The sequence below is a fragment of the Staurois parvus genome, unplaced genomic scaffold (genome assembly GCF_062004578.1).
Source record: "Staurois parvus isolate SC_StPar_1 unplaced genomic scaffold, SC_StPar_1.0 ptg002073l, whole genome shotgun sequence".
NCBI classification, from domain to species: Eukaryota; Metazoa; Chordata; class Amphibia; order Anura; family Ranidae; genus Staurois; species Staurois parvus.
In genome coordinates this window covers 501,641-515,426 of record NW_028319869.1, presented here as the reverse complement: position 1 = coordinate 515,426, position 13,786 = coordinate 501,641, and the positions used below count along the sequence as shown (strand labels likewise).

The 13,786-nt window shown below is 46.3% G+C and overlaps 1 protein-coding gene across 2 annotated transcripts in view; it reads left to right on the top strand.

Moving 5' to 3' along the window:
* LOC149432866 (F-actin-monooxygenase mical2-like) overlaps positions 1 to 13,786 on the top strand; it is a 252,130-nt gene that overhangs the window by 118,373 nt on the left and 119,971 nt on the right. The window contains exons 22-24 of one of the 2 annotated variants that reach the window (XM_089664855.1): positions 1,462 to 1,563; positions 5,474 to 5,548; positions 8,778 to 8,964. In XM_089664855.1, the coding sequence (XP_089520981.1) occupies positions 1,462 to 1,563; positions 5,474 to 5,548; positions 8,778 to 8,964 (364 nt within the window). The remainder of the gene's footprint in view (positions 1 to 1,461; positions 1,564 to 5,473; positions 5,549 to 8,777; positions 8,965 to 13,786) is intronic. The other variant, XM_089664856.1, reaches the window with a different exon arrangement.

Genomic DNA, 13,786 nt, shown 5'->3' with positions numbered 1-13,786 from the left:
CTCCTCCCAGCACAAATCCCCCCAAAATCCCCTTCCTGGCACTAATCCTCCCCCCAATCTCCTCTCCTAGCACAATTTCCCTCCTCCCAGCACAAATTCCCACCTCCCAGCACAAATCCCCCCCTTCTGGCACTAATAATCCCCCTAATTTCCCCTCCTAGCACAAATTCTCCAAATAACCCCCTCCTGGCACTAATCTTCCTCCCATTTTCACCTCCTAGCACAAATTCCCCCTCCCAGCACAAATCGCCCCAAATCCCCCCTCCTAGAACTAATCCTCCTCCCACAAAAAAACACAGTTTTGAAAAAGGACATTCTTAAAAAAACAAAACAAAAAAAAATGTCCCACAATGTGCATCATCATCAATCGCCTAGCAATGTAGACCACATCAATCACAATGTATGAAGCCACCGACACACCCAGAAGAAAAAAAAAATGCCCCGACACATCTTGTCCAGTCACTTCACTCCCTCTGAATGACAGGTCCCATGAATGACAGCTGATATAATCAAAGGGGTGGGGTCTCCTGGATGACATCATTGACCATTTATGGACAGGAACATGTCATCATGGGGATTCCTGTTCAAACCAAGCATGTTAAACGTACATCCACTGTGGCTACTAATGCCCCCTCCCTGACATAGTACAAAATGTCCTACAGGAAGATTTGTCATTTCTCATTCAAGCCTTGATGAAGGGGGGTTGGTTGGTCCTCGAAACGCATTGTTTTTTTTTTTATCTTCCTCTTGTCTCAAATTTATCAACAATAAAAGATTATGGACTCTTAGAACGACTATCTAGTGCTCTCTCTGTTATTACAGAGTCACCTTTATTAACCCCTTTGCGCGGTCACCTCCCGGCCCTTTAAGAGTTTCAGAAGCTAGGAGGCGGGGCAGGGTTTTAGGGTCATGTGACCGCCGTGATTCGCTGTCACGGCAGTCACATGATCGGAAAAGGTCCCAATCGCAAGGGGAGATCGGGACCTTTCCGTGAGACACGGACAAATATGCAGGGCACACGCTCTCAGCACATGTATTTTCAAATGATACGCACATATGCGGCCAAGGCCCAGATGCCGAGAGACCACCTATTTGGGTGCGCTCGGCGTCTAGGGGTTAACATCCAGCCTAAAATAAAGGTTTTGCTGTGAGAATACAATGTAACATTTTGGGGCTAATTAGAAACATTCATTCATCTTTATATGACTTTATTTTCAGAATTATCTTTCCTTCCAGCTGAATTTTATCTTGAAACAGCTTCAGTTGGTCTCTTGATGACCCGGTTGCCACAGACGTCTCCTTTTTTGTGCTGTTTTCAGAGATAGCTTGGCTTTCATTAACCTTCTGTAGCTTCTATGTTAATATTCTATAACTAATCTGAGACATTTCTTTTCTTGCTGCAACAATCTATTAAGTCTGTTATCTCTTCCTCTGTTCCTCTGTGTTCTTTCTGCCAAATAGGCGACGGTAGGGAACGTGTCCAGCCGAGTAGGAGCTGTGGCAGAAGTCCTTGTCTGCCTTTATATGAGCGATCACAAAAGTAGAACGAGATCCTCAGAGCTGGTAAGCAGCAGAAATCAGCCGCAACACATGACAATTACTGGCTTAAAAAATGACGACGGCCATTACATAAAACTTTTAGAAAACAAAAGTTCTACTCTTCATCACCGCCACCACCACCAAAGTGGTATGACCCTTAGTAAATCAGCCCAAGTAGGTGAGGGGAAATCCGAAACGTTAGAGTTGTCACAAGGGTAAACCTTCTAATGGGGACAGATATTTCACTGACAAACCACCCACCCACCTCCACCACCAAAATGGTATGACCCTTACTTTAAGTCCCTCAGGGGTTGGTCTACTGATTCTCTTTGGTAGAAGGTTCTCAAAACCTTTAGTAAAGCAGCCCAAGTAGGTGAGGGGAAATCCCAAACTTTAGAGTTGTCACAAGAGTAAACCTTTTAGAACACACACATTCAACTCTTCATTCAGAACCATTTTTTACAATATTGGAAAGAGGCACTTACTGTGAAATAATTATTAGACCCCACCACCACCAAAATGATATGACCCTTAGTAAATCAGCCCAAGTCGGTGAGGGGAAATCCGTAACTTTAGAGTTGTCACAAGGGTAAAGCTTTCAGTGGCGATAGATGTTCCGGTGACAAACAACTAAAATGGTATGCTCCTTGTTTCAATTCTGTGGGTACTAGTCCACTCATTCTACTCTCTGGCAGATTCTCAATTCTTTTAGATAATCATCCTCAGTAAGTGAGGGGAAATCTAGAACTTTAGAGTTGTCACAAGGGTAAACCTTCAAATGGGCACAGATGTTCCACTGACAAACCACCCACCCACCTCCACCACCAAAATAGTATGACCCTTACTTTAAGTCCCTCAGGGGTTGGTCTACTGATTCTCTTTGGTAGAAGGTTCTCAAAACCTTTAGTAAATCAGCCCAAGTAGGTGAAGGGAAATCCCAAACTTTAGAGTTGTCACAAGCGTAAACCTTCCAGTGGGGATAGATGTTCCGGTGACAAACAACTAAAATTGTATGCTCCTTGCTTTAATTCTATGGGGACTGGTCTACTCATTCTACTCTCTGGCAGAAGATTCACAATTCTTTTTTGTTAATCGTCCTCAGTAAGTGAGGAAAAATCTGGAACTTTAGAGTTGTCACAAAGGTAAACCTCTTAGAATACAAAAATTCTACTCTTCATTCGGAACCATTTTTCACATTATTGGAAAGAGGCACTTACTGTGAAATAATTAGTAGACCCCACCACCACCAAAATGGTATGACCCTTAGTAAATCAGCCCAAGTAGGTGAGGGGAAATCTGGAACTTCAGAGTTGTCACAAAGGTAAACCTTCTAATGGGGACAGAAATTTCAGTGACAAACCACCTACCCACCCCCACCACCAAAATGGTATGACCCTTACTTAAAGTCCCTCAGGGGTTTGTCTACTAATTCTCTTTGGTAGAAGGTTCTCAAAACCTTTAGTAAACCAGCCCAATTAGGTGAAGAGAAATCCCAAACTTTAGAGTTGTCACAAGCGTAAACCTTCTAGTAGGTTTACGCTTGTGAGTAGTAATAGATGTTCCAGTGACAAACTAAAATGGTATGCTCCTTGCTTTAATTCTATGGGGACTGGTCTACTCATTCTACTCTCTGGCAGAAGATTATCATTTCTTTTAGTTAATCATCCTCAGTAATTGAGGGTAAATCTGGAACTTTAGAGTTGTCACAAAGGTAAACCTTTTAGAACACACAAATTCTACTCTTCATTCAGAACCATTTTTCACAATATTGGAAAGAGGCACTTACTGTGACATAATTAATAGACCACCACCAAAATGGTATGACCCTCAGTAAATCAGCCCACGTAAGAGAGGGGAAATCCAAAACTTTATAGTTGTCACAAGGGTTAACCTTCTAATGGGGACAGATATTCCACTTACAAACCACCCATCCACCTACACCACCAAAATGGTATGATCCTTACTTAGGGGTTGATCTACTGATTCTCTTTGGTAGAAGGTTCTCAAAACCTTTAGTAAATCAGCCCAAGGTGAAGGGAAATCCCAAACTTTAGAGTTGTCACAAGGGTAAACCTTCCAGTGGGGATAGATGTTCCAGTGACAAACAATTAAATTGGTATTCTCCTTGCTACAGTTCTGCAGGAGCTAGTCTACTCATTCTACTCTGTGCTAGAAAGTTCTCAACTCCTTTAGTAAATTCGCCAAAGTAGTTGTGGGGAAATCCCAAAATCTAGAGTTGTCACAAGGGTAAACCTTCCAATGGGGACAGATATTCCAGTGACAAACAACTAAAATGGTATTCTCCTTGCCATAGTTCTGCGGGGGCTTGTCTACTCATTCTTTTCTGTGCTAAAAAGTTCTCAACTTCTTTAGTAAATTTGCCCAAGTAGGTGTGGGAAGGCCCAAAATCTAGATTTGCCACAACAGTAAACCTTCCAATGGGAACAGATGTTCCGGTGGCAAACAACTAAAATGGTTTTCTTCTTGCTACAGTTCTGCGGGGGCTAGTCGACTCATTCTACTCTGTGCTAGAAAGTTCTCAACTCCTTTAGTAAATTTGCCCAAATAGTTGTGGGGAAATCCCAAAATCTAGATTTGTCACAAGGGTAAACCTTCCAATGGGGACAGATGTGCCAGTGACAACCCACCCCCACCATTACAATGGTATGAACCTTACTTAAATTTCCTCAGGGGCTGATCTATTCACTCTACTCTGTAGCAGAAGATTCTCAACTCTCTTAATAAATTATCCCGAGTAGGTGAGGGGAAATGCCAAATTTTAGAGTTGTCACTAGGGTAAACCTTCCAATGCGAACAAATGCTGTAGAGGCAACTATCTTAGATGGAAATGTCCCTTACTCTATTAAGCTTTCCTTCCGTTTCCTTTTGCATCTTAAGGACCGGAAGTGAAGGAATGTCTCCACAGCAAAACATGGATAGCAGAAAAGAACCCAGTAGGACTTTCAAAGATTTCGTCCACATTTAGGCCATATTTCATGTTACACCCTCATATAGGGTAACATGAAGCATGGTCATGTTCCCCAATCCCCCCCCCCAAACCAGCCCCGCCTTCTTCCTCCTCTGTGCGTGGCTCCACCATTCAGGCCTGGGATTGCTTCCATGGATATGCTACACATCCTGTCTGCCACCTCCATACAGATCTGAGGCTGGGGAAGTCATTGAAGGAACCTCTTCATTGCACCCCCAACGCGCTGATCTCGGATGCAAAGCTCTGCAGGCTTCAATGTAAAAATTAGGAAATGCACAATAATCATGAAGATCACTTACTAGTTTATTCCCAAAGGTGGACTAAGCCTTCACCTCTTCCTTACTTGAACCAAAACAAAACATTTTGACTATATGCACATGGGGGGGGGGTCTTTGTATCATTGAATTCACTGTGTGTATGCCTTAGGCACGGGCACCATGAATGATGACCATATTGTTTGTAATATCTCATGTGACCATCAGCTCCATCTAGTGACCATAATATGGTATTTTCCTGAAATATACAATACCACATTATGACCACTAGATGGAGCTGCTGAATAGAGGAGATAATCATAAGAAAAAAAATACGGCTTGTGCGAATGCGAAGGACATCTGTACAGCAAATGTTTTTTTTTTTTACATACAGTAGATCCCTTTAAGTTAATTTAGAGAAATAATAAAATTACTCTAAGCTGACACATTGGGGAGAGATTTACTAAAACTGAAGGGTGCAAAATCTGGTGCAGTACTCCAGAGAAACCAATCAGCTTCCAGGTTTTATTGTCAAAACTTAACAATCTGAAGTTAGAAGCCGATTTGCTACCAAGCACAGCTGCACCGGATTCTGAGTGGGCCGGTTTTAGTAAACCCCCCCCCCCCCATTGAGACAAGTATTTTTCTTGTGTGTTATAAGGTGAATAATGTGATTTTGTGTTGAATTCAGAGCTCGCTGGATGTAGGGGTGACTGAACCCTTTGCTGAATCTCCTTCTTCTTCTCCTGTCTCTCCTTCCCAGAAGGTACTCTACTCTTCCTTCCTTCTTTATCTATTGTATCTGTAACGAGGTCATAAGGTGGGGGGGGGGGGTCTGTGAGAGTATCAAATATATATGGCAGTAATTCAAGAGGAACTCAAAATGTTCAAAACCTCACTTAACCCTCTGACGAAGGGGTGCCCCCAGAACTACGTCTCCCAAGAGCCCTTTCTCTACATGCTGTAAATTGGCAGGCTCTTCGGAGCCCGGGCAGTGTCTATGCATTTAGAGAGGTACAAAGAGCGGCGAGGAATAGGTGCAGTTCTGTAGTCTATGCAGGCGGGGCTGGGATTTCAATGCAGCAGAGGCGCTGTGCTGTCAGCCCAAGCGGGAAGTTAGGCGCTCACTGGATTTTCGGCAGAGGGACCACTTGTAAAGCTATAAAACAGAGGCATAACTAGAACCTTCAGGGATCCAGAGCAAGAAACTATGAAGGGCCCCTGGGGTCCTTTTCATCATTCCTAGGTAGTGCAGTCATAGAGGAAAGCCGCCCGAAGCGGGTCGGTGTGGACAGGTTCCTGAATGGGGTGGCCTCCGTGTAGTTTGGAAACTGGAGAAGATGGCGGTGGAGTCCCGGGTGACGCAGGAGGAGATCAAGAAAGAAGCCGGTAGACCGAGAGAAGACATGTCCCCTACTTCTAAGGGTGTTTACTACAACCAATGGCCCCATCATTGGTATTAGTGGGAGGAATATTGCCCCATCATTGGTGTCAGTGGGAGGAATGGTGTCCCATCATTGGTATTGGTGGGAGGAATAGTGCCCCATCCTTGGTATTATTGGGAGGAAGAGTCCCCCATCATTGGTGTCAGTAGGAGGAATAGTGCCCCATCATTGGTTTTATTGGGAGGAATAGTCCCCCATCATTGGTATCAGTGGGAGGTATAGTGCCCCATCGTTGGTGTCAGTGGGGGGGAATAGTGTCCCATCATTGGTATTAGTGGGTGGAATGGTGCCCCATCATTAGTGTCAGTGGGGGGAATAGTGCCCTATCATTGGTATCAGTGGGAGGAATAGTGCCCCATCATTGGTGTCAGTGGGAGGAATAGTGCCCCATCATTGGTGTCAGTGGGAGGAATAGTGCCCCATCATTGGTATCAGTGGGAGGCATAGTGCCCAGTCATTGGTGTCATTAGGAGGAATAGTGCCCCATCATTGGTATCAGTGGGAGGTATAGTGCCCCATCATTGGTGTCAGTAGGAGGAATAGTGCCCCATCATTGGTGTCAGTAGGAGGAATAGTGTCCCATCGTTGGTGGCAGTAGGAGGAATAATGTCCCATCATTGGTATTATTGGAAGGAATAGTCCCCCATCATTAGTGTCAGTGGGAGGAATGGTGCCCCATCATTGGTGTCAGTGGGAGGAATAGTGCCCCATCATTGGTATCAGTGGGAGGAATAGTGCCCCATCATTAGTGTCAGTGGGAGGAATAGTGCCCCATCATTGGTGTCAGTGGGAGGAATAGTGCCCCATCATTGGTATCAGTGGGAAGAATAGTGCCCCATCATTGGTGTCAGTGGGAGGAATAGTGCCCCATCATTGGTGTCAGTGGGAGGAATAGTGCCCCATCATTGGTATCAGTGGGAAGAATAGTGCCCCATCATTGGTGTCAGTGGGAGGAATAGTGCCCCATCATTGGTGTCAGTGGGAGGAATAGTGCCCCATCATTGGTATTATTGGAAGGAATAGTCCCCCATCATTGGTATCAGTGGGAGGTATAATGCCCCGTCGTTGGTGTCAGTAGGGGAATAGTGCCTTATATCAGAGGAAAGAATAATGCCCCAAGGGCCAAATAGAGATAAGCAAAGGGCCACGTCTGGCCCCTGGGCCGCAGTTTGGAGACCATTGTTTTAGGCTAAACACATTTAAATAGCAGAATGTTAATAATTCTGGTAACGTGAATATTTTTTAATTGTTTCTGTATCATTTTCAGTCATACATATACAGAAGTGTAGCCATATTTGTGTTTACTACACGTGTACTTAGTAGCATTGCACAATGGTTGTGCCTTTGGAGCCTCTCATCTCCTACCAAACCTAACAGACGGGCTCTGTCCTATTGCAAAAAATAGACTTTCTACAATATCCTTGTAACAGAACTGGACCCGGACTGCACTTGGTAATTTCCGTTAGACTCCATCTTCCCTGTCCGAACACAGATCCACGGACACCACCGCTGACCATACAAGACGAGACAGCACCAGACTTGTATTAAAATAGGAAATGGACTGCTTTATTTTAACACAGACACAAGATATGTACACAGGGCGGGGCAATTCATTCAGTAACAAGAGACACACAGCAGACACCCCCCACCAAGCCAATACACAAACACATACATCCCGTAATAGTTTGTTCCCAAGCAGGGGCGGATTGACAAACTCATGGGGCCACCGGGCAATAGGGGATCATGGGGCCCCTGTGTCCTTGCCCAAACTCAAAAAAGCCTATGAAAAAGGTACCAGGGGCATCTCATGGGGCCCCCTACTGACCCTGGGCCCTCGGGCAGTGCCTGAGTTTCCAAATGGTCAGTCCGCCCCTGCTCCCAAGCAAGACACAATAGAACAATGGGACAACCACATGGCATTAAACAATGAACAACCCCCACACCCCACTTATACAGGTGTACACAATATTAGGACAGATCATCCTGTACCCCTAACAGGCACAGGGTGACTCACACATAATAGGGATATGGGGAGCTGAGACAGGGGTCTCCGCACCTCTCCAAAGGGGGCTGTGTTCCATGGGCCCCCCCACCCAACGCGACTCCCGTCACAATCCTTTCTTCCTGCAATATCCTGAAATGCCAGAGACCATGCGATGTTTTCCTAGGCTTTAGATGACACGGAGAAGGAGGTATTTTATAGGGCTGGCTTAGTATACTCTGACAATGTGCAAATAGGCTTGGATGAGATTACTGCGTTTCTGACAATGAGAGAAAAAAATTATAAGATGTCCACAAATGTATTTCCATCTTCAGCTACTGAGGACTGTAAACAACAGCAAGGAGATGAGAGAAAAAAAAAAAGCAGAAAGCGCCATCTGCTGGCTATAAAAAAAAACCCATTAACTTACAATATTTAGTATTTACCTGACACACCCAAAATATATATTTTTTTTTTCTTGACTCCGATAAATAAAGAAACAATGTACAGGAACACATTAGAGAGAAGATCCGTGGGGGTTAATAGAGATACAATTTCTTGTTTTCTAGGGATCCCTGAGGAAGGAGTTTCCTCCGAATATCGGTGGGAGCGACACGTGTTATTTCTGCAAGAAGAGAGTCTATGTGGTGGAGCGGCTGAGCGCCGAAGGACATTTCTTCCACCGCGAGTGCTTCAAGTGTTCCTTCTGCTCCACCGTCCTCCGACTGGGGAATTATGTGTTCAATATGGAAGAGGGTAGGTACCACCCAGAACAGGGATTTGGGGGGAAGATGGTGAACCTACCAGTGTGTTTTAGAACTGTATGGGATAATGAGGTGCCAATTACTGCATCAGAGTCCCCCCCCCCTTACATCAGGGTCCCCATCAGAGGTCCCCCTTACATTAGGGTCCCCATCACAGTCCCCCTTACATTAGCATCAGAGTTCTCCTTACATCAGAGTTACCCCTTATATCAGAGTCCCACCTTACATCAGAGTCCCCATGAGAGCCCCCCCCCCTTGTATCAGAGTCCTTTGCAAGGTCCCCCTTTTCATCAGAGCCTGCCCCTTACATCAGGATCCACATCAGAGTTGCCCTTACATCAGAGTTCCCCCTTACATCAGGATCCCCATCAGATTCCCCTTACATCAGAGTTCCACTTAAATCAGCATCCCCATCAGAGTTCCCCTTACATCTGAGTCCCTATCAGAGTCCCACCTTACAACAGGGTCCCCATGAGACCCCCCTTACATCAGAGTCCTTTGCAAGGTCCCCCTTTACGTCAGTATCCCCATCAGAGTCGTCCTTAAGTCAGAGTTACCCCTTACATCAGGTTCACATCAAAGTCTCCCCTTAGATTAGAGTCCCCCCTTACATTATAGTCCTTATTAGGGTCCCTCTTACATCAGATTCCCTATCAGAGTACCCCTTACATCAGCATCAGAGTTCCCCTTACATCAGGGTCCACATCAGAGGTCCCCCTTACATCAGCATCAGAGTTCCCCTTACATCAGGGTCCACATCAGAGGCTCCCCTTACATTAGGGTCCCCATCACAGTCCCCCTTACATCAGCATCAGAGCCCCCCTTACATCAAGATCCACATCAGAGGTCCCCCTTACATCAGGATACCCATCAGAGGTCCTTCTTACATCAGCATCAGAGCCCCCCTTACATTAGCATCAGAGTTCTCCTTACATCAGAGTTACCCCTTATATCAGAGTCCCACCTTACATCAGAGTCCCCATGAGAGCCCCCCCCCCCCTTGTATCAGAGTCCTTTGCAAGGTCCCCCTTTTCATCAGAGCCTGCCCCTTACATCAGGATCCACATCAGAGTTGCCCTTACATCAGAGTTCCCCCTTACATCAGGATCCCCATCAGATTCCCCTTACATCAGAGTTCCACTTAAATCAGCATCCCCATCAGAGTTCCCCTTACATCTGAGTCCCTATCAGAGTCCCACCTTACAACAGGGTCCCCATGAGACCCCCCTTACATCAGAGTCCTTTGCAAGGTCCCCCTTTACGTCAGTATCCCCATCAGAGTCGTCCTTAAGTCAGAGTTACCCCTTACATCAGGTTCACATCAAAGTCTCCCCTTAGATTAGAGTCCCCCCTTACATTATAGTCCTTATTAGGGTCCCTCTTACATCAGATTCCCTATCAGAGTACCCCCTTACATCAGAGTCCTTATCTGCGTCCCACCTACATCAGAGTTCTTATCAGGGTCCCTCTTACATCAGAGTCCCTTTCAGAGTCCCACTTATATCAGGGTCCTCCTCACAGTCCCCCCTTACATCAGCATCCCCATCAGAGTTACCCCTTACATCAGGTTCACATCAAAGTCTCCCCTTACATTACAGTCCCCACCTTACTTCAGAGTCCTTATCAGAGTCCCGCTTACAGCAGAGTCCCTATCAGAGTTCCCCCTTGCATCAGGTTCACCATCAGAGTCACCCCTTACATCAGAGTCCCTTGCAAGGTCCCCCCTTACATCAGTGTCCACCCCTTACATCAATATCCCCAACAAAGTTGCCCTTACATCAGACTTCGCCCTTACATCAGTGCCCCCATCAGACACCCCTTACATCAGCATCCCTTTCAGAGTTCCCCCTTACATCAGGTTCACCATCAGAGTCTCTCCTTATATCAGAGCCATTTACATTACAGTCTCCCCTTACATCAGCATCCTCATCAGAGTTCCCCCTTACATGCTCGGCCATGGAAACCCATTCCATGAAGCTCTCTACACACTGTTGTTGGGCTCATCTGAGGGCCACACCAAGTTTGGAGGTCTTTAGCTATTGACTCTGCAGACAGTTGGTGACTTCTGCGCACTGTGCGCTTCAGCATGCGCTGACCCCGCCCTGTCATGTGACGTGGCCTACCACTTGGTGGCTGAGTTGCTGTTGTTCCCAGTTGCTTCCACTTTGTTATAATCCCACTAACAGTTGAGCGTGGAATATTTAGTAGCCAGGAAATGTCACGGATGGACTTATTGCCCAGGTGGCCACCTATCACGGGACCACGCTTGGAGTCACTGAGCTCCTGAGAGCGACCCATTCTTTCACCAATGTTTGTAGAAGCCGTCTGCATGCCTAGGGGCTTGATTGTATACACCTGTGTCCATGGAGGGGATTGGAACACCTGAATCACATGATTGGGAGGGGATTGGAACACCTGAATCACATGATTTGGAGGGGATTGGAACACCTGAATCACATGATTGGGAGGGGATTGGAACACCTGAATCACATGATTGGGAGGGGATTGGAACACCTGAATCACATGATTGGGAAGGGATTGGAACACCTGAATCACATGATTGGGAAGGGATTGGAACACCTGAATCACATGATTGGGAGGGGATTGGAACACCTGAATCACATGATTGGGAAGGGATTGGAACACCTGAATCACATGATTGGGAAGGGATTGGAACACCTGAATCACATGATTGGGAAGGGATTTGAACACCTGAATCACATGATTGGGAGGGGAGTGGAACACCTGAATCACATGATTTGGAGGGGGTTGGAACACCTGAATCACATGATTGGGAGGGGAGTGGAACACCTGAATCACATGATTGGGAAGGGATTGGAACACCTGAATCACATGATTTGGAGGGTATTGGAACACCTGAATCACATGATTTGGAGGGTATTGGAACACCTGAATCACATGATTTGGAGGGTATTGGAACACCTGAATCACATGATTGGGAAGGGATTGGAACACCTGAATCACATGATTTGGAGGGGATTGGAACACCTGAATCACATGATTTGGAGGGCGGGGCCAATACTTTTGGCAATATAGTGTATATTGGATACATTACGTGCATTATTAGACTTTTTTTTTTTTTCTCTCATAAAAATTATTTTCCTGGACAGAACTGTATCCCTCCTAATGAATCCATTCTACATTACATCATGGAGGTAACAACACATAAACAGTATAACAGTTGCAGCCAGGGGCGAACTGACAACTCATGGGGCCCCTGGGCAATAGGGGATCATGGGGCCCCTGTGTCCTTGCCCACACTCAAAAAAGCCTATAAAAAAAAAAAGGTACCAGGGGCATTTCATGGGGCCCCCTACTGACCCCGGGCCCTCGGACAGTGCCCGAGTGCTCGAATGGTTGCAGCACATTTGCAGTGAAAAGAAACACGGAATATCTCAGAGCTGCTCTTTTAAATTGTAAGCCATCAGCCGACTTTGCAGATTTTCCAGCTCCCTGATCTGCGGCTGCCGTTCCCTTTCAGAAGTAACAACAAGATGTGCTAACCAAACATACATGGGACGCACATGTCCTGAGGGCGCAACAGGCGCTGGCTGTGATTGGGCTGAACATTTGGCCTCTATTGTGCGTTGCATTCCTAAAGTCCTGGAAGATTAGATTTTATCGCGGGAAAATAATCCTTTTTTTTTTTTTTTTTTTTTAATCTAAACAAGAAATAAAAACAGAGGGAGCCGAGGAACCGTTCAGATTTTATCTACAACTAAACCTCACACAGTCCCAATCCCCACCGCCGCTGAGGAACCGCAACAGTTAAAGGGATAAAAACAGCAAAAAAAAGTGTTTTTGGCACAAGGGACAACTATAAAAGTTATAATATTTAGTAATAGCGGACCTCATTCCGCCTGACTTGTTCTGTGAAGACGTCTTGTAGCCAGGGGCGGACTGACCATTTGGAAACTCAGGCACTGCCCGAGGGCCCGGGGTCAGTAGGGGGCCCCGTGAGATGCCCCTGGTACCTTTTTCATAGGCTTTTTTGAGTTTGGGCAAGGACACAGGGGCCCCATGATCCCCCTATTGTCCGGGGGCCCTATGAGTTGTCAGTCCGCCGCTGCTTTCAGCTCCTCCAAAGCTCTTCTTCGGTTCTAATGAGCGTCAAGAAGATACCCCAACATTTATGTCCGTACAGCCAATGTGTCAAGGCAGATGTTGATTGCTCAAAAGCAGGATGGAGGTGGAACCTGCAAATTACGTTTACCCTAGGTTCACATATGTGCGGGTGGTGCCGCTGCGGATCTGCACAAAAATTCATGCAGCTGCACCACCCGCACAGAGAAATGCGGACCCGCGGGTGGGTGTCATTAGTTCTAATGGCACGCCGCCCGCACTGGAAAACTTAACCGTACTGGGAACCTCGGCTGCGTTTTCCAAAGAAGTGCAGGGACTTCTTCCGTGCGTGTCATGGGCACGGGAGTCCATTTAAATGAATGGGCTCTCATGCCCGTGCAAAATGCGTCTCGCATGGCCACATATATGTGAACCGGGGGTTATCCATGTGGGGACCGGCCAGCCCACACAGGCACAGCAACATAAATATACATTTGCTGCTTGTTTTCGGGTTTTGGGCGCAGGCGTGGGCCCGCCTACTCCAGCGGGAACCTGCCACCAAGTCCCAGCTAATGATTCACTGACCTGCCGATCAGCTATATCCAATCACAACCCAGAGCTCTATGTTGACAATCAACACAGAGCTCTGTACAGAAGGATCGATCTTTGTTTCTTCTCCCTGCAAAGCATATCTGTACATTGCTGCCTGTTTCCGGGCCTCGGGCACAGGC